The sequence below is a fragment of the Saccopteryx bilineata genome, chromosome 11 (assembly GCF_036850765.1).
Source record: "Saccopteryx bilineata isolate mSacBil1 chromosome 11, mSacBil1_pri_phased_curated, whole genome shotgun sequence".
Taxonomy (NCBI): domain Eukaryota; kingdom Metazoa; phylum Chordata; class Mammalia; order Chiroptera; family Emballonuridae; genus Saccopteryx; species Saccopteryx bilineata.
In genome coordinates, this window is record NC_089500.1 from 14,150,268 (window position 1) to 14,170,225 (window position 19,958).

Sequence of the window (19,958 nt, forward strand, 5' to 3'; positions counted from 1 at the left end):
ATGATTTTTACACAATAACAAGCCAGACTATTCTTAGTATATTGCAAACAGTACTAAAATGATTTATATTTTGCAAAATCTCGAAACAAGAATAAAATACCATTTGTAAATTAAATTTTCAGAGTTGAATGTTTACTGCCTGTAGAGTTTAGATTAATAGAAAACGTTCAACAAATAGTAGTAACCTTTAGCAAAAATTGGCTTCTGTCCATATGAAATAACATATACATAAATGAAAAGTGTGTTTTTATTGTCCTTGATTTTGTACTTGCATTTTTATCTACATTAGTTACTTTAAGGAAAAAGTTTTGGGTTGTTTTGGTGAGGGCTGTGAAACAGAGAAAACTTTCCTGTTAATGCCAGCCACTGACTCCAGTTAAGACCCAACTGGGGTACATAGCTAGCCTTTCTTCTCTTCGTAGATTGGCAAATTGTTATTGCAGAACATCTATTGCTCATTTGCTAATTAGTTCTTTTTAATGTCCATTGCAGCTATTGGGAGCTACCGCTATTGAAGACAAGCTACAGGATGGAGTCCCAGAAACCATTTCGAAACTTGCAAAAGCTGACATTAAGATCTGGGTGCTTACTGGCGACAAAAAGGGTAATTCGTCATGTAGGGAAGCATATCTGTGAACTCACAAGTATTCACAGTTCCTGTTTCCATTCCCAGAAAGACCTTCCATCCTGCATTAGCACTGTCCTTTCTGTGGGATATCAGTGCCTTCCCTTAGAAACCTTCTCTGTTATTCCAGCCCACCCTGACCATGCCCTTCCTCAGGCTCCCTCAATTATCCCTTATAACTGAGCTCCTGGTCATGGGCTGCTGTCCTCCAGGGCCACCCTCCTTGTCCCTTCTGTCCTCCCCTGCACTGCCATTTGTTGGCATACGTTAAAATACAACAAAACACTGAACAACTCTTATTTTCTTGCTCATTTTCTTGCTTGGAAATAAATTATAATCAAAATTTTATACCCAAGGAAAGATTTTAATTTTTAAATTTAGAGTTCAACAAAGAGTTGGTTGGTGCTGACTCTGGGAAACCAGATGATTCCTCTTGCTCTGACTAACATGGTCATGGTTTCCATACTCTGATGAGCTAAGGGCAGCACATCCCTAGCCTTAAGTCAGTCCCAATGGGGATGATGGAAAAAGAGAGGAAATCTCCAGTAGGAGCCCATATGAAGATTGATAGAACTGGTTATCCTTCCCCATTCCCTCCATAACAGAATGATTAAACCACCTGAATTGAATGTGTTTTGTATTTCAATGAACACTGATTTATTAAATAATCAGTTAATGTATTTGATAAGACCGCACATTTTATTATTGGAAATATTTATTTTATGTTTTAATTTTTTTTCTCAGTGAGAGGAGGGAAGGCAGAAAGACAGACTCCCACTTGCACCCTGACCGGGATCCACCCGGCAAGCCTGCTAGGGAATGATGCTCTGCCCATCTGGGGTGTTGCTTCATTGCTCAGCAACTGAGCTCTTCTTAGCACCTGAGGCAGTGGCCATGGAGCCATTCTCAGCACCTGGGGCCAACTTGCTTCAATCAAGCCATGGCTGTAGGAGGGGAAACAGAAAATTTCCCTGTTAATGCAAGAGAGAGAGAGAGAAGGGAGAAGAGGGGGGATAGAGAAGCAGATGGGCACTTCTCCTGTGTGCCCTGACTGGAAATTGAAGCTGGGACTTCCACACACTAGGCTGATAGTCTACCATTAAGCTAACCAGCCAGGGCCTGAAAACATTTCAAACCAGACTTTGACTTATATTATTTTACCGCAGATAGAGGGATTTTTTTTTTATTATGTGATTTCCATACATTGCTACCAAAAAACAGCCTATCTGGTTAAATCTGACCATTTCATTAATTACAAAAATCATCATTACCACATAAAGTCAATTAAGAAGTCCATTGGTGAGACTGATGTTTGACTTAAATTTTTTTCTATTGTAGAAACTGCTGAAAATATAGGATTTGCTTGTGAACTTCTTACTGAAGACACCACCATCTGCTATGGAGAAGATATAAAGTAAGTAAAGGGCCTACAGGATGAGACTATCTGGCATCTCATTTTTGTAAATGTGAGAGTAGGTATAGAAGACACAGCAGATATGGAGAGCCTGGAGTGAGATTGTCACTTCAGACAGTTTCCTCGCGTTACATGAAACAAGGGAACAGGCAGCTCTGGGTACCCTGGTTGTATCATGGCCTCATGTTGTAGGGAAACTTGGGGCCTGTATTTGACCTTCCAGGGGCCAATGTTCGCCATTCCTGAGAAGTCCTCAGGGCTTGTCTGATGGTCCAGGAAGTGGGCCTGTGACGTCACTAACAAATTTATATGAAATATACATATTTATATATCATCTTTTTTAGGAATGTTATATTTCCAAAGGGAAAATAGAGGAAAAATCCCACGCAAGTAAACCTGGACAGAAATGTTTGGGTGGGTTGCATCTGTAGTCCTGTCTAGATGGGCAGGCCTGACATTTCAGCGCTGAAATATCTCATTAGCCCTCAATCAGAGTGGCTGCGGACATGGAAATGTATAGGGAGAAAGCTCTGAGGTGTTAGGAAGCTACAAATGTGCTTTGCGGTTTCTGGGATGCGTTTGCCGGATGAGTTTGCGGCTGGCTTGACAGTCCCTTTGATTCCTCAAGACTTTTCCTTACGATGCCTCAAGGGCAAATTACGCTGTTAACATACAGCCTCATCAGGTAGATGATGAGGAAGTTGATGGTTGTTATTAGTCTTCTTCTAATGACGAAGATAGAACTTTTGCAGGTCCTTCCAGTATATTAGGCACTCTGCTGAATTAGAATCAGTAGCCTTGAGATCTAAAGAGATCACTTCTGTTTGAATAGAGGTACATAAACCGAGCCTCTTTGTGCTTTTAGATTTTGAAAAATAGCAATGAATAAATACTAATATGTTTACTTGAGTAGTTTCTTGATTTTAAGTAATATGGTATTGTTTATTTCTTGTAGATGGGGGACTGAATATATTTCTGGTCTCTCTTCTGAAAATTGGACCCTGAGCTAAATTAAAAGATAAAATGACTGCAAGTAGCAAAATTTAGGATCATGCTCTTAGCTCAATTTACTTTGATAGCAGCAATTTTCAACCTTTTTCATCTCATGGCACACATGAACTAATTATAATTACTAAAATTCTGTAGCACACCAAAAAGTAGATTTTTTTGCTGATCTGACAAAAAAAAAGTATAATTTTGATTCCTTCGCACTGGATGGCTATTGTTCTGTTGGCTCTTATTTTTTAATTTGACAACCTACAGGAAAAGATGTCAGTGTCCTTGACTAGTCAGGTATTGCAGGTTTTAACAATTCTTACAGCACACTGGGTGAAAATCACTGCTTTCTGAAGATGAATCATCTTTCTCAATGGCTCCTAAAAGGATGATCCTGTAGAGCAGTTTCATTGGGTAACTTCATATTTTTCTCTTCTAGCCTTTTAGGGATTTGTCTCGATCACTCCTTATTTTCAACTTGAAAATAAGCATTACAGGAATGGGAAGATGGAGAGCAGACAGCTAATCCTCTAGGCAGTGGTTCTCAGCGGGAGGCAGTTTTGCCTTCTGTGGACCATTGGCAAAGTCTGGAGCCATCTTTGGTTGTCACAGTGGGGGAGGAGAGATGCCACTGACTTCCGGTGGGTAGAGACCAGGGATGCTGCTTGACATCCTATGATCCAATGGACAGCCACATTCAACAAAGAATTACCTGGACTAAGACTTCAATAGTGTCAAGGTTGAAAAACCTACTCTTGAAGGTGAAAAATAATGACTCAGGTTGTGTAATGAGGGAAGCCCTGGGATAGGGTAGGGGACCTTAGTCCTTATTCCAGTTTTCCCTCCAACTTCCTGCAGGCAAATCACATTATCTCTGTCGGGTTTCATTTCCTTCTTTGTAACATGAAGAGATTAGATATTTATAGTCCCTTCCTCTCCAAAATCATGTGGCTTATTTTGCTATCACATGAATGTATTATGTATGTTCTTCTCAATAATGTGTTGATAGAAAACACTGAGCATTTCTTAAAGCTAGACTTTATGTGGAAATCAGTTTCTTGCTGCCAAACAGTAACCCCTGTTTATAACAGATAGGGTTCGCCCTAGTGTATTATAATTCAGATTAAGACTGCCTTCCTTCTGCTTGTGAACATATTTTCAACTATATCTTCATCAAGCTGTTTTTGGCAAATAATGAAGCACCAAGAATATGGTGCCCTCATGTTGGAGGAATTAAAACTTAATAAGATTGTATGTCACCCGTTAAAAAAATGGGCAAAGGACTTGAATCAACATTTCTCCAAAGAGGATGTAGAAATGGCCAACAAGCATATGAAATGATGCTCAACATCACTAATCATTAGGGAACTGCAAATTAAAACCACAGTAAGATGTCACTTCCCACTAGGATAGTTACTTTAAAAAAAAATTTAAAAAGGAAAGGAAAAGGAAAAGAAAGCCAGAAATAGAACAAGTGTGGGCAAGGAAGTGGAGCAACTGGGACTCCGTTCACTGCTGGTCGGAGTGCAAAGTGGTGCAGTCACTATGGAAGACAGTAGGATGGTTCCTTAAACAAAATTTTAAATGATGTTACCGAATACTACAATCCCACTTCTGGGTAAAATCCCAAAGAACTAAAAGCAAGGACTCAATTAGAAACATTCGTACACCCATGTCCGTAGCAGCACCATTCATAATTGCCAAGAGTGGAGGCAAGCCAAATGTCCATCAGCAGACGAATGGACACACAAAATGTGTTATGTTCATATGATAAAATATTGTTCATCCTTAAAAAGAAATTCCAGACACACAAAATGTGTTATGTTCATATGATAAAATATTGTTCATCCTTAAAAAGAAATTCCTTACCTGCTACAACATGGCTAAACCTTGAGGACTCTATGCAAAGTGAAATACACCAGTATTCACTGTATGATTCCACTTATATGAGTTACCCAAAGTGGTCAACATTCATAGAAACAGAAAGTAGAATGGGGAGTACCAGGGACCAGGGTGGGGAAGGGAAGCTGTTTCATGGGCATGGAGTTTCAGTTTGGAGAGATGAAAAAGTTCTGGACATTGGTTCTACAACAGTGTGACTATATTTGATACTATTGAACTGTACACTTAGAATTAGCGTGAGAAATTTTGTTATGTTTTATACCACAATGTTAAAAGAGATTATATATCAAAATTATCTCGCAGTCAGGGGCCTGTTTATGACCTTGTACTTTAAACATGTATATTTCTTTTCCCCAGTGCTCTTCTTAACACAAGGGTGGAGAACCAGAGGAATAGAGGTGGAGTCTATGCAAAATTCTTACCCCCAGTGCACGAGCCCTTCTTTCCATCTGGCGGAAACCGTGCCTTAATAATCACGGGCTCTTGGTTGGTACGTACAGCATTCAGGTAGCTGTCTGTGCCTTTGGCTCAAAGTAAAGCAGTTTGTTATGGCCCAACTCTGGATAGTTTGTCATATTAACTGCTAACCTCAAAATCTGTTAGCCTACACATAAAAATGCAGTTTCCCAAGTTTGAGACTTAATGTTCTATGATGTATGAAAGGAATTACACCAAACGGGTAACAGTGCTTATTCCTGGTTTATCAATCAATGGTTATTTGAAATTTTCTTCTTTGTACATTCTTTTTATTTTCTAAATTTTTATAGTAAATGTTTTATAAATAGGACAATGTAGTCAGTGATATAATCCAAGAATTGTCCTTCACATTATTGAAATCTTGGGAATGGGACTCTTTTTTTTTTATCTTATTTTTATTAATTTTAATGCAATGACATTGATAAATCAGGGTACATATGTTTCGAGAAAACATCTCCAGATTATTTTGACATTTGATTATGCTGCATACCCCTCACCCAGAGTCAAATTGTCTTCTGTCACCTTCTATCTGGTTTTTGGGAATGGGACTCTTGATATAAAAACTAACATGGTTGGGCCCTGGTCAGTTTGCTCAGTGATAGAGCATCGTCCAGCATGTGGAAGTCCTGGGTTCAATTCTCAGTAAGGGCACACAGGAGAAGACCATATGCTTCTCCACTTCTCCTCCTTTTCTTTCTCTCTCTCTCTCTCTCTCTCTCTCTCTCCTTTCCCCTCCCTCTCCCCCCACCCCCACACACAGCCATGGCTCATTCGAGCAAGTTGGCCCTGGACACTGAGGATGGCACCATGGCCAACCTCAGGTGCTAAAATAGCTCAGTTGCTAAGCAACGGAACAGTGGCCCCAGATGGGCAGAGCATCTCCCCCTAGGGGTCTTGCTGGGTGGATCCTGGTCAGGGTACATGTCTCTCTGTCTCCCTGCCTCACAATAAAACAACAACGACAAAAAACTAAAATGGGTGTAATCCTTTTCCTCTGCATGTTCACAGAATGAAATTCTTCTAGAGAAAAAGACCAAGACGAGTAAGATCCTGAAGCTGAAGTTCCCGAAGACAGAAGAAGAGAGACGAATGCGAACGCAAAGTAAAAGGAGACTGGAAGCCAAGAAAGAACAGCGACAGAAGAACTTCGTGGACCTGGCCTGCGAGTGCAGCGCGGTCATCTGCTGCCGCGTCACCCCCAAGCAGAAGGCCATGGTGGTGGACCTGGTGAAGAGGTACAAGAAAGCCATCACGCTGGCGATCGGAGATGGGGCCAATGATGTCAACATGATCAAAAGTGAGTCTTACACTGGCAGCCAGCTCAACGCGAATCACTCAAGAAATGGCAGGAACATTTTTGAGGGTCGTTTTCCCCGATTTCATTGCTGAGGCTTCTGTAAAGCAAGTGCTTTACCAAGGTTCCCTACCATGATGGCTACGCCTGCGACCGTGCCCGCAGGGAGTTTGCAGTCCACCCAGCCAGAGAGAGCAGGCATGACAGTGACCCTCACAGAGTGCCAGGTGGCAGACAAGTTCCACATGGGCGGATTTATCCTCGGTTCCCTCTTTTACATGCTGGGATTTGTTATTGTTTTTTTTTTTCTCTCTCTCTCCTTCTGCTTCTCCCATATTTCTTTAGGGTTTATTAAAAATCCTGCTAATTACTAAATTTTGTTTAAATTTCTGCTAAGCTTAGTATACAGCATTGAACTCTCTCTGGTATTTGTTTTTATTTTTATTTATTTTTTATTTATTTATATATCTTTTTTACAGAGACAGAGAGTGAGTCAGAGAGAGGGACAGACAGGGACAGAAAGACAGGAACAGAGAGAGATGAGAAGCATCAATCATTAGTTTTCCATTGCGCGTTGCAACACCTTAGTTGTTCATTGATTGCTCTCTCACATGTGCCTTGACCACGGGCCTTCAGCAGACTGAGTAACCCCTTGTTGGACCCAGCAACCTTTGGTTCAAGTTGGTAGGCTTTTTGCTCAAACCAGATGAGCTCACACTGAAGCTGGCAACCTTGGGGTCTCGAACCTGGGTCCTCTGCATCCCAGTCCGACGCTCTATCCACTGCGCCACCGCCTGGTCAGGCTCTCTGGTATTTGTTTTGAGATTATTCTCCCCTCAGCATTTTTTTCTGGGCCTTTCTTCTTGCCTTTGGTAAATCTGTTAGAACTTCACCATTGAGAGACCTGGAGTTAGCTCAGCATAAAACACTTGGCATTGAAGCAAAGCTCCAGAATAGTCTCACTGTCCTCCTGAACTCCCTAGGAGACTGCCAAGGGCCTTTCTGCTGGTGGGAGGACCCTGGGTTCCTGCAAATTAAAGGATTCAATCTCCTCATACAGAGTAAATACAGTTGTGCTGGCATTAAAGCTGGTGGAATGAAACTGTCATCAACATGTCTGAATCCTGGTCCCTTTTATATTACTATAAGAGAGATCTTATCGTGACAATATGCAAAGTAGTGAGACCGGAACCAACAAGCTCACCTGAAAACAAGAACGTTATCTCCGACACCTCCTCCAGCTTTGTGATGTTATTATTAGGATGAATGATTATATGATTACATATGTATATGCATGTCCTGTTGTGCCGGGTAGCTTACTGCATTCTGTTTAAGTAGATTTTATATTCAGCCTATTTTGTGACTCATGCATCTGTCTTCTTTTCTTAGAGTCTCTCCTCCTCCTTGATAGACACTAAGAATATTCCAACTTTATCTTCCTCAACAGAAGTCAGCTGTACAATGTACGTCTTCTTGCTTCTTTATTACGTGTCCATTGCCACTGACACTTAACCCTCTCCACTGTGGTTTGCACGTGTTTGTGCTCCCCGGCCATTGGAATTCCTTGCTCTGAATCAGATCTGTTTCTTTCCTCTGCACCAGTTCTTCCTTGTCCATTTTCTCTCATTAACATCACTAGCTGTACGAAAAGGGCAAGGAACTCAAGTGTTACTTCTATTCAGTTATAATGCAGACTTCTAGATATTTGAGGGGCCCAGGGGTTTACCTTGCAGATTTACCCTCTGATTATATGACTTAGACTTGAAAATGTTTTTGTCCCTCCCGATTCACCAACTGATAGCAAAGGAATTACAGAAGTCAACACAGATAACCTTAAAGAGACTTGTTTTCCTTAAGGTGTCTGAAAAATGTCCTTAAGCTCTGTTATTGGGCAGGTGCTTCTCTGTGTAACCTATGGAGCATCCATGTGGGATAAAAACCAAGGAACTCTGAGGTCTCGCTGGAAGTCAGTAGCTTGACCTAAGTATTTTTAGTGCCTTTTTGTACTTTGCAAAACTGTCATCTTTTTCACTGCATCCAGAACAATATACAGAAAAAAAAACCAAACAGAAAAACAAACCAAAACCAGGGCTTGTTGTTTATAAAGAAGTAAAGTGAAATTTAAGTGTCAAAAACCCAAAAGGTCTGACCATTCGTGAGTGGGTTTCGTGCTTAGCCGAGTCATGTAGTGGAAGCGGAGGGAACTGCGGCCACCAGCACGCTTTTGGCCCTAGCAAGGACCCAAGGACTCTCAGATGCTGCCTCTCCCTCTCTTGTGCCTAAAGATGTCTACTGCTAGGTGATAAGCTGCTCTTGGTCTTAGACCCTGAGAATGAGCAAGCAGCATTTCACAGGGAAGACAGAGGCAGAAAGGCTTGAGGAAATGAGCTGTTTGTTAAGGAATTCTGAAGAGGTCTATTGGGAGGCATTTGAAACCACATTTGGAACTTCAGGAAAGTCTAGGTGTCTATATTTAGATGTTAGGGGGGAAAGCAGTGTGGCCTCATGAAGTGCATGTGTTCCGTTGCATAGACTCACCCTGTGAATCATTTCACAGACTGTACTTGGTCTGCACAACTGCAGGGCTAGACCAGATGCTGGTCTGGGGCAGGGGATCCCAGGCCTCAGCTCACACAGAATCACATTCTCCTCTGTTGCTTGTTCGGGAAAGGAAGCCATGGTTTGGTAGGAAAGAGCAGTTGGCAATCATGACTGGTCATATGAGATAGTTGTGTGTTTTGAAAGAGGTCATAAATACTGAATGAGATGCAATTTACTCTGCAATTTTTTAGAATTGCAAAGTATTGTTGGAAACCTTGGTTTGGACAAGTCACTATGTTGTGAATTTGCCAGACCTTGTGTTCTGCAAATGGGGAAGGATTCTTGGAGGTTCTTTTAGTTGGAAACTCGGCTGAGTTGGCAGTCACTCTTTAGGGTCTGAGTAATAGGCTGTGTTCTCCAAACACAAGTTCTCTAAATGATGTCACTCTCTCTTCACTTTCATGACCTCTGATACCTAGAAAAAGTGTGTGATTTTCTACACTGAATAGGTGACTTAGTGACTATTGGAAGAATGAGTAAAATTGTGACTTTCACTTTTTTACCTATTCCAGAAACCTTCCCCCCCTACATACTGGGGGGAAATGTGTCTTAAGTTAATGGTAGTCCATGAGTAAGTTTTCAAAAGTTTCATAGTATTTTAGTTAAACCTCTTGTGATTACATGTGTTGGAGAACACCTAAAACTAGTTTAAGACAAGAAGAAACTTATTTTAAGAGATACAAAAATGTCTCATGCTGCTCAAGAAGCCAGGCCCTTGAGTTTCACATTGAACCCAGTGTCTGTCAGTCTGTCCCTCTCTAGATAACTAAGCTCTCTGCCTTCAGAACCCCTCAGAGAAATATATATATCCCACACTTCAAGAATTTATATGTTAAAGTTTCAAACACATACACACCTCAATTGTAATTCCAAATGCCAGCAGACTGATCTGCCAGCTTGGGTTTTCTATCCGTCAGGGCACAGGACAGGAAGTAGACCCCTTGAGGGACTTTAAGCAGGAAGTGGTTAATACAGGTGAGCAGGTACTCATAAACAGTTCTGGCTGAACAGAAGAAGCTGGTTTTAGGCTATGTCTAACACCTGGTATCACTCACTAGAGGAGAGGCTACTTTGAGGGTCCCCTGAGGAGTTTGTCAGTTAAGAAGGCTTTGCTGTTGTCAGTCAACACCTGCATCTGGCAGCTGGAGAATGGACTTGAACTCTGGTGCCGAAATGCCAAAGTAGGAAGTGATGCTGGGCTGCAGTTCACCTCTGCTTTCAAGTATCAAGTGGGATGAAACAGTGGAACTTAATTCACACTTAAGGAATTCTGAAGGGGTCTATTGGGAGGCATTTAAAACCACATTTGGAACTTCAGGAAAGTCTAGGTGCCTATATTTAGACGTTAGGAGGGAAACCAGGAGAACCTCGCTGTGCGGGAGTCCGGGGAATGCAGGGGTTTTATTTGTGTCCCCATCTCCAGTTAGAATGGAGTGGAATGAAGGTTGAGAGAGCCAGTTCATAGTCTCTGCATAGATTATGTGTCCTTCCGTGGCTGGCTTAGCTGTGCCTGGGGAGTCAGGGGCACACTAGTGCATGTGGGTGCCAGAGGCTCACCCTGTGGGTGGGAAGGATAGTTTACGAGATCATCCAAATGGAATTCCCCACCCACCTGAGATCCTTTCATAGATATTTATGGAGGCCCCACCAAGTGGTCTGTTTAGCAACTTGTACTCCTGACTTTGAATTGAGTTCAGAAGCTAGAGTAAGGGTTGATGAGCAAGAATTTTCATAGTTAGTATTTCATGGATGGCAATTCTTCATATTACTATGGAAAGAGTATCATCTCGATGTTTTACCTTCCAATAGGCTTATGCCTAATGGTACCTTCTCTCTCTGCCCCACAGCTGCGCACATCGGCGTTGGAATAAGTGGACAAGAAGGCATGCAAGCTGTCATGTCCAGTGACTATTCCTTTGCTCAGTTCAGATACCTGCAGAGACTGCTGCTGGTGCATGGCCGGTGGTCTTACATCAGAATGTGCAAGTTCCTGCGATACTTCTTTTATAAAAACTTTGCATTTACTTTGGTTCACTTTTGGTACTCCTTCTTCAATGGGTACTCTGCACAGGTAACATCGTCTTTATTCGCTTGATTTGTGGTTTGGAGGTTCTGTCCCTAATAGCTGAGGGACAGATTAAGATATAGATTACTTTTCTAAAAATGTTTCTGGTGCTTTAACGATATTTTATTTTGCCTTTAAAAGGGTAGAGTTTGTTCCTGGTATTTTGGTTGTATTTTGTTTATTTTTTTAAATTGAATTTATTAGGTGGCACTAGTTATAACAAAATTATACAGAGTTCAAATCTGTTGGCTTACGTTTGTGTCTTTGCCTTCACCTTAAGTGTTTTTCTAAGCTACCTTGCCATTAAAGAACAGTGATAATGATTTGTTCAACTTTGAAAGGATAATATTATATTGTGACCAAAGCTAAAGGGATTATGTAAATTTCAGATCATAGATCCATTATCATGTCTCCATTTGTTGCCAGATTTTATTAATTTTAGTTTGTGCTGAAACAGCAATGGTGGGCATATGTAATATGTTAAAATAGCGATTTAACAGAAAAATATCGTTAGAATAAAATGAACTCAAGTCAGTGTCTGTGACTGTGCAAACCTGTGATGCTATGTCACAGAGAGATGGTGTCAGATCAGCCTGAGACACCAGAGCAGGAGTGGCCTTGAGCAGGGCTAGGGCCTTCTTTCTGTTTCCGGGCAGGACTGTATATCCTCACTGGTGCTGAGTAAGCCTGTTTCCTCTGTCCCACCCCGAGGGTGGGTGTGTGCACAGCCTGACTTATCCCTTTCAGAAGCACAGTTCTAATATTCCGTCAAATTCTCTTTTTCCTTTTTCCTTTTTATTGAATGTATTGGGTGATGCTGGGTAACAAAATTATGCAGGTTCCAGGTGCACAATTCTGCGACATATCCTATGTATCAAATTGTTTTACAAAATGTTTGAATGGCAATGCTGAACTTGCAAGATAAAAGTGAAGAACATCTAAATGGTACTTATGTGCTTTTAAATGGGTCTTATGTATTCTAATTCATTAAGGAATGTAAGGATTTAAATATTGACTCAATTTCCAGCTTTATTTGAATAGAATAGACTCCTTTCCCAAAAACATTTTGGGGTATATCCCCCACTTATTTAGGAGTAAAGATGGTTTCTGTGGAATGGTTTTTGATTCTGCCCATTAGACAGACTCATGCCATCTGCAGGTGAAGATGAGGGGTGTTTGCTAAGGCAGAAGTTCCCCCTCACCTGGGGCACCCCTGCTTTGACAGAGCAGATGAAAACAAGTCGGCTAGGCTGGCACTATTTCTTGGTTGGTGACAGACTCTGTAATCTCCTCACAGACCGCATATGAAGACTGGTTCATCACCCTCTACAACGTGCTGTACACCAGCCTGCCCGTGCTCCTCATGGGGCTGCTCGACCAGGTAGGGGCCTTGTGCGGACGAGGACACCGAATGCCTCTCAGAGAAGTCCAAAGGACATATTTCAATGCATCCCTTTAGTTTTCACTTGGTTCTGAGTGAATCCTATTGTAGTTCTATGGCCAAGCAACAAGAGTAACGCTGTGCTTCTTGTTGGATAGTAAGAAGACTTCTGTGGCAGGGTAGAATTCATTGAGGAGAATTTATAACCTTCTTTTGGACACTGAGACATTAATAAGACACTTGACAGTATTGAATATCTCTAGAATAATGTACTCATTTTTTGTTTGTTTTTGTTTGTTCATTTGTTTTTACAGAGACAGAGAGTCAGAGAGAGGGATAGATAGGGACAGGCAAACAGGAACGAAGAGAGATGAGACGCATCAATCATGTTCTTCGTTGCGACACCGTAGTTGTGCATTGACTGCCCTCTCACATGTGCCTTGACCGTGGGCCTTCAGCAGACCGAGTAACCCCTTGCTGAAGCCAGCGACCTTGGGTCCAAGCTGGTGAGCTTTGCTCAAACTAGATGAGCCCGCGCTCAAGCTGGCAACCTTGGGGTCTCGAACCTGGGTACCCTGCATCCTAGTCCGACACTCCATCCACTGCACCACCGCCCGGTCAGGCTGTACTCATTTTTTAAAGTAAATTATTTTAACACTTGTCAAAACTTATGTGTGTAATTCCCAAACCAGTCTACATTCTTTCTAGTAGTAATTCTTAAGAGAAAATCCTTCAATGAATAAATCAAACACTAACTTGGAATGAACTTATCAACTTGTATGTGAAAATACTTTCCCAAAGAATTGCAAACAATATGTTCTTGAGGTAAAAACAGCCTCTTTACATTTTTTGACATTTTAATTTGCTTCCTTAGCATCAATAGCAAAATAGTGCCCTTCCTTGGACTAAAGTAATGAGGTTGAACTCTGTACACCAAAACTGTTCACAATTTTTCTTGTTTGGTTTTTGCCTTCATAAAACCTAAGTTGAAACTGTTTGTGACACATAAGTTGTATTTTTCTGAGTTCTACGATTCTTGATGGATGGCACACAACTCTTAATTGTGTTTTCCCCTTAAGGATGTGAGTGACAAACTGAGCCTCCGATTCCCTGGATTATATGTAATGGGACAGAGAGACCTATTGTTCAACTATAAGAGATTCTTCGTAAGCTTATCGCATGGGGTTTTGACATCGATGATCCTCTTCTTCATCCCTTTGGGAGCCTACCTGCAGACCGTGGGACAGGATGGAGAGGCCCCCTCAGACTACCAATCTTTTGCTGTCACAATCGCCTCTGCTCTTGTGATAACAGTCAATTTCCAAGTACGTGGCTTTAGTCACCTGTTTTCAGCATCCGTTGGTACCTGTTTTCCGTACACAGACCAGCTGGCTCCCATTTTCCCTCCAGCTGAGCCTCTGCCACTTTATGAAATACAAATGCTGTTTTCAACGCTTGTAACAAAGCACATTTCCTATGTTGTCTTGCCTGAGCCAAGGATAGTTGGACTGTTTAGAATTCAAGCCAAATCATGCCTCAGTCGCTGAATTCTGTTTTCAGACTCCTGAGATCCTTTATTTCTTGCTAACTTCCTGAAGTGAGTGCTCTGTTTTTCTCCGGTTTCCCAACAGATTGGCTTGGATACCTCTTACTGGACTTTCGTGAATGCTTTTTCCATTTTTGGAAGCATTGCGCTCTACTTTGGCATCATGTTTGACTTCCATAGTGCTGGGATACATGTTCTCTTTCCATCTGCATTTCAATTTACAGGTTGGTATTTTCTGAATTCCAAAAATAAATGTACAGGAAAATATCACTAGAGTCTGATAAGACTTCTGAGTAAGTATATACACAGAGCTATAAATTATGGCTAGTGAAATTTAATGTCCTGAGCAGAAACTGAATGACAGTAGTAGGTTGAAAGGGTGGTAATGCTCCCATGTATAAGATGCACCTTAATTTGGGAGCCCAAAATTTGGGGGAAAATGTATTACATAAAGTTATTGAACTCAAGTTTAATTCATCGTAAAATTTATATAACTCCTCATCACTGTCAAAACTCCCATCCATTAGCTTGTCCTATCAGTGTCTGATGACGAATCACTGTCTTCAACAATGAGTGCACAAACAAGCACGAAAAAGCGGAAAATGCAAGTAAAAATATCTACAACCACGGTATAAGACACACCCTGTTTTTAGACCCCAGAATTTTCAGGGAAATATGCATCTTATACATGAGGGAGTACAGTAGTTCTCGTACCTTGGGCAAATTATTTCTCCACAACTCAAATTTCCTTACATGGTGAGGCAGGTAATCCTCATCTCTCAGAACTGATTAAATGGCATAATTTGTATAAAACACCTACTACAAAACCTACCACACTAATGAGTATTTGGAGTTTCAAACCCAAACTGTAAATTAGAAAGTACTTTTTTAAGTTCCTAAAAAATTGGAAGAACAGGTATCCTAATTTTTCATTTTTATTCAATGTAATGTCAACAAATTCCCCGCCTTGTTTACTTGTGCACATTTATTTGCCTTGTTCCAAAGAATTTACCTTCCAGATTTTGTTTTGCTTAGTCTGATTTCAAAATGTTCGTTTCTTGAGCAGTGAGGGAGTGATTTGGGAGGTTGTAAAGCTGCACAGAGAATCCAAATACAGACTACGGAACAGGAGCTACGCCCGTGGGAGGAAAGGACCCTGTGACTCCTTCTCCACGTTTCTTGCAGGCACTGCTTCAAATGCTCTGAGACAGCCGTACATTTGGTTGACCATCATTTTGACTGTCGCAGTGTGCTTACTGCCCGTCATTGCCACACGCTTCTTGTCCATGACCATTTGGCCATCAGAAAGTGATAAGGTACAGAAAAAAATCGTCTTTCTCCTAACTCTGAGTGCCCCCTCAGAAATCAAAACAAGCATTTCCCAAAACTGCTTTTCTGCACAACTCTAAGCTCTTGCAAAGCCTGGTATGAACATTTATTTTTTTATTTTTTTATTTTTATTTTTTCCATTTTTCTGAAACTGGAAACAGGGAGAGACAGTCAGACAGACTCCCGCATGCGCCCGACCGGGATCCACCCGGCACGCCCACCAGGGGCGACGCTCTGCCCACCAGGGGGCGATGCTCTGCCCATCCTGGGCGTCGCCATGTTGCGACCAGAGCCACTCTAGCACCTGGGGCATAGGCCACAGAGCCATCCCCAGCGCCCGGGCCATCTTTGCTCCAATGGAGCCTTGGCTGCGGGAGGGGAATAGAGAGACAGAGAGGGAAAGCGCGGCAGAGGGGTGGAGAAGCAAATGGGCGCTTCTCCTGTGTGCCCTGGCCGGGAATCGAACCCGGGTCCTCTGCACGCTAGGCCGACGCTCTACCGCTGAGCCAACCGGCCAGGGCTTGAACATTTCTTAATGACTACTTGTCTTTCTTTAACTCCATCTTGCAAGTACGTCCTTCAGGATTGGCCTTTTTGTTTGCTTTTTTGTTATAAAAATTATCAAACATAAAAGGGAGAATAGTATAGAACCCCCAAATATCTATCCTCTCCATTTTACAAATACACTATTAACATTCTGCCATGCAAATATTCCTTCATTTTATTTTTTTCCCCTTCATTTAATAAAAAATGTCACCTTGGAGCTGGACCCTTTGAGATACAAGTAACAGAAAGCTATAGCTGAACAATAAGGCATCATCTCAACTCACGTAATTAGCAGGCTTCAGGCTCTGTTGATGAGCAACTTAATGTTGAGCAACTTAAAGAGTACAGGGGTTCTTTCCATCTCTCCCCTCTGCTGTTAGCTACATCTTCAAGCCAGAGGGCGACTCCACAGCAGCTCCAGTGGTGGCTGACTAATGTGCCAATATCCAGGGGATTACTCTCTCACTTTCACTTAGGAGCCTGGGAACTTTTCATGGCAGGACTCGGCATACTTCCCTCTAGTCCCTTTGGCCAGAATTAGGTCTCATGCCATTCCTGGCCTAGTACCAGCAAGGGAAGTCAAGCAGTCCCAGCCCTGGGAGTGCCATCCACATCCCAGGAGACATGCTGCTGTCCGGGGAGCGGTACCCGAATAAACTCAGTCCCCACCAGAGAGTGGGTGCTAGGTAGGCAACCTGCAGTGACCCTCCTGGTCTCCCTTTTCCCCGACAAGTGTGTGCAATAGCAACAGGGGGAAGCATTTTCTCCCGAACCTGCACCGGCCTGATTTAGGAACTGGAAAGGGTACAAGTTTAGGACCTTCGGTACCAGTCTTTTAGCTCCGATACCTTGGAAACCTCACATACCCTGTCTCTCCCTCTCTCTCTCAGCGGCCTCGTCTATAGTGAGGGCAGCGATGCCCACCTCCACATGGGTGAGAAGGCCTGGTAGAGCTGCCCCATTCATGTTTGCCCCTGTCCCCGCCTTTTTGGCCGGGCTCCCTCTGCCACCCCAGGCCTTCCTCTCCACGCGACTTAGCCTCGGCCCCTCTCTTCCTCTGCAGATCCAGAAGCATCGCAAACGGTTAAAAGCCGAGGAGCAGTGGAAGAGGCGGCCCTTCCGCCGCGGCGTGTCCTCGCGTCGCTCGGCCTACGCCTTCTCGCACCAGCGGGGTTACGCGGACCTCATCTCCACGGGGCGCAGCCTCCGCAAGAAGCGCTCGCCCCTGGACGCCATCGTCGCCGACGGCACTGCAGAGTACCGGCGGACCGTGGAGAGCTGAGCCCCAGCCTCCCCGGCCTGCAGAGCAGCTGTCGTGCAGAGGAAATGTCTATTTTTTTATGCAACTCTCAGGACTATTTTCAAAAACAAAAACAAAACAAACAAACAAACAAAAAAAACTGAGCTTGTCACAAGGATGTGGAAGGCATAACCTTGATGACAAACTACTTGGGTTGGACTATTAAGCAATAGCAAAGCCAAGAATGCCGTTTTTTAAAAGTCCTGTTGTTTAACTGTTTATGTCCATGAAGATTCAAAGGGAAGTCTCTATCTAGGACCACAGAATTAGAAAACGTCTTGTGTTTCAACTTAAATGATATTGCAGTCTAAAATTAGAATTCGAGTTTTCAGGCTGGGATGGATCTTCAAGGAGAATTTCCCAGGGAGTCCTTTTCCTCTTGTGGGCCACCTTCATCCAAAATTTGTTAATGGTAATGACAAAAGATGCCAGAATGCTGGACACCTGGGAGCTCAGTGGCCCCGTATATTTTCAGAGTTGTCAATGGGCTGCATGGTTTCGTGTTCTCAAATTGGTTTAATTATTCAGTTCAATCAAAGAAAATTACTTCAGATTTTATAAGTACAAGGTTTCCATTTGTTTCTGTTTACTATGAGGTTAAAACAGCACATCACATACCTTTACTCTTACTATTCCATTATTTTAGGCACTTCCTATAGTACCAGATGAGTTATTCCCTACTTTCACCACCCCACCCTGCCCCCCCAAAATCATTTAAATATGTATGGACTTTTAAAAAAATGTTTAAAATACTGAGGCTATCAGTGATAAATTGCAGAATACTTTGCAAAGCTTTCTTTTGAAAAGCAAACCTGTGCCTGCCTACGTGTAAAGTGTTTTATAAGAGACTTGAACAGAGACCTCACCCTTTTTCACTTGTATCTTGAGAGCAAGGGCCATTGAAAGCCACGTTTCAAAGACTGAGAGGCAGAAGTTATTTTTCCAGAAGCTTTTCTCATGCTCTGTCTTTCAGTTTCCATATTTTAGTGAAAATGCAGGTGCGTTTTCAGTCTGGTCTGTAGGCTGCGAGCCTTCACTGTATCTGTCCCATTGAATTCCTGTGAGGAAATCTCAGCATGTACATACTTCATTTTCTAGGTGTGATAAAAGAATGTATGGCTCTTTATGGAAGCAAGTTTCTGAAAGTTTACAACTTCTCTTTATCTTGTTGATAAAAAAAATTTAAGTTGGGTTTTTGTGTGTGTGCGTGTGTAAAGAACAGTTAGCTTGTACAATTCTCTGTTTCAGATTTCTCTCCTGTTTTGCGAATTGTGGGAAAGCTCGACAATGCAAATGTGTCAAAGACTTAATGTTGCTGGGTGCAATAGTAACAATTTTAAAATGCAAATTACTTTGGATAAATTATTTCTACATTCTGTAAATCTGAGATTTAATGTATATTTTTGTTTAAAAAATAAATGATTTAGTAAAACCTTTGGTAAGTATAATTTTTTAAAAATTTTTATTGATTTTAGAGAGGAAGGAAGAGAGAGAGAGAGAAACAGACAGAAACATTGATCTGTTCCTATATGTGCCCTGATCGGGGATCAAATCAGCAACCTTTGTGCATTGGGATGATGCTCTAACCAACTGAGCTACCAGGCCAGGGAGGAAAGTATAATATTTTAAAATACCTTTTCAGTTGGTTATTTATTTTATTTTACAATGGTATATATATGATAAAACAGTGGTCCCCAACCTCCGGGCCACAAACCGGTACCGGCCTGTGGGCCATTTGGTACCAGTCCACAGAGAAAGAATAAATAACTTACATTATTTCCGTTTTATTTATATTTAAGTCTGAACGATGTTTTATTTTTAAAAAATGACCAGATTCCCTCTGTTCCATCCGTCTAAGACTCACTCTTGACGCTTGTCTTGATCACATGATACATTTATCCGTCCCACCCTAAAGGCCAGTCCATGAAAATATTTTCTGGCATTAAACGGGTCTGTGGCCCAAAAAAGGTTGGGGACCACTGTGATAAGACTGTATGTATGCCTGCAGGTTGTTAAAGAAGCTCAGGGGTCCCTCTAGTGGTGAGAAATAAAAGTGAGAGGCAGAGTTCTATGTGTTGGTAGGTTGTGGGTTGACTGAGAAAAGGTGATCAGACTTGAATGGCAGACCGCGTCAATTCATAAAGTTAGCTGATAAAGCAATGTCAGTGTTGAGAGAATTAAGTCCAATTGTGAAGGAATTTTTATCATGGGTCTAATGCTACAGGGAAATCATTCACGAAAGGAAGAGTCAGTAGATGTGGCAAACTGGCCAGAGCCACCCAACCTTTAGCAACCAACACCCTGATCAGTCAGCCATTAGCATCGAGGCACGGAACCCTCTCCCCCCACCACACGGAACCCTCTCCCCCCACCGCAAGGAACCCTCTCCCCCCACCACACGGAACCCTCTCCCCCCACCGCAAGGAACCCTCTCCCCCCACCACAAGGAACCCTCTCCCCCCACCGCAAGGAACCCTCTCCC

At 42.3% G+C, this 19,958-nt stretch overlaps 1 protein-coding gene across 4 annotated transcripts in view; it reads left to right on the forward strand.

Moving 5' to 3' along the window:
• Window positions 1-18,913, forward strand: part of ATP8B1 (ATPase phospholipid transporting 8B1) — a 123,564-nt gene extending 104,651 nt beyond the window's left edge. For all 4 annotated transcript variants that reach the window (XM_066247566.1, XM_066247565.1, XM_066247564.1 and 1 more), the window contains 10 exons: window positions 493-604; window positions 1,964-2,039; window positions 5,295-5,427; window positions 6,423-6,711; window positions 11,157-11,380; window positions 12,672-12,755; window positions 13,835-14,080; window positions 14,387-14,525; window positions 15,487-15,617; window positions 17,240-18,913. In XM_066247566.1, coding sequence (XP_066103663.1) covers window positions 493-604; window positions 1,964-2,039; window positions 5,295-5,427; window positions 6,423-6,711; window positions 11,157-11,380; window positions 12,672-12,755; window positions 13,835-14,080; window positions 14,387-14,525; window positions 15,487-15,617; window positions 17,240-17,458 — 1,653 coding nt within the window. In that variant the 3' untranslated portion in view covers window positions 17,459-18,913. The remainder of the gene's footprint in view (window positions 1-492; window positions 605-1,963; window positions 2,040-5,294; window positions 5,428-6,422; window positions 6,712-11,156; window positions 11,381-12,671; window positions 12,756-13,834; window positions 14,081-14,386; window positions 14,526-15,486; window positions 15,618-17,239) is intronic.
• The last annotated feature ends 1,045 nt before the right edge of the window (window positions 18,914-19,958 follow it).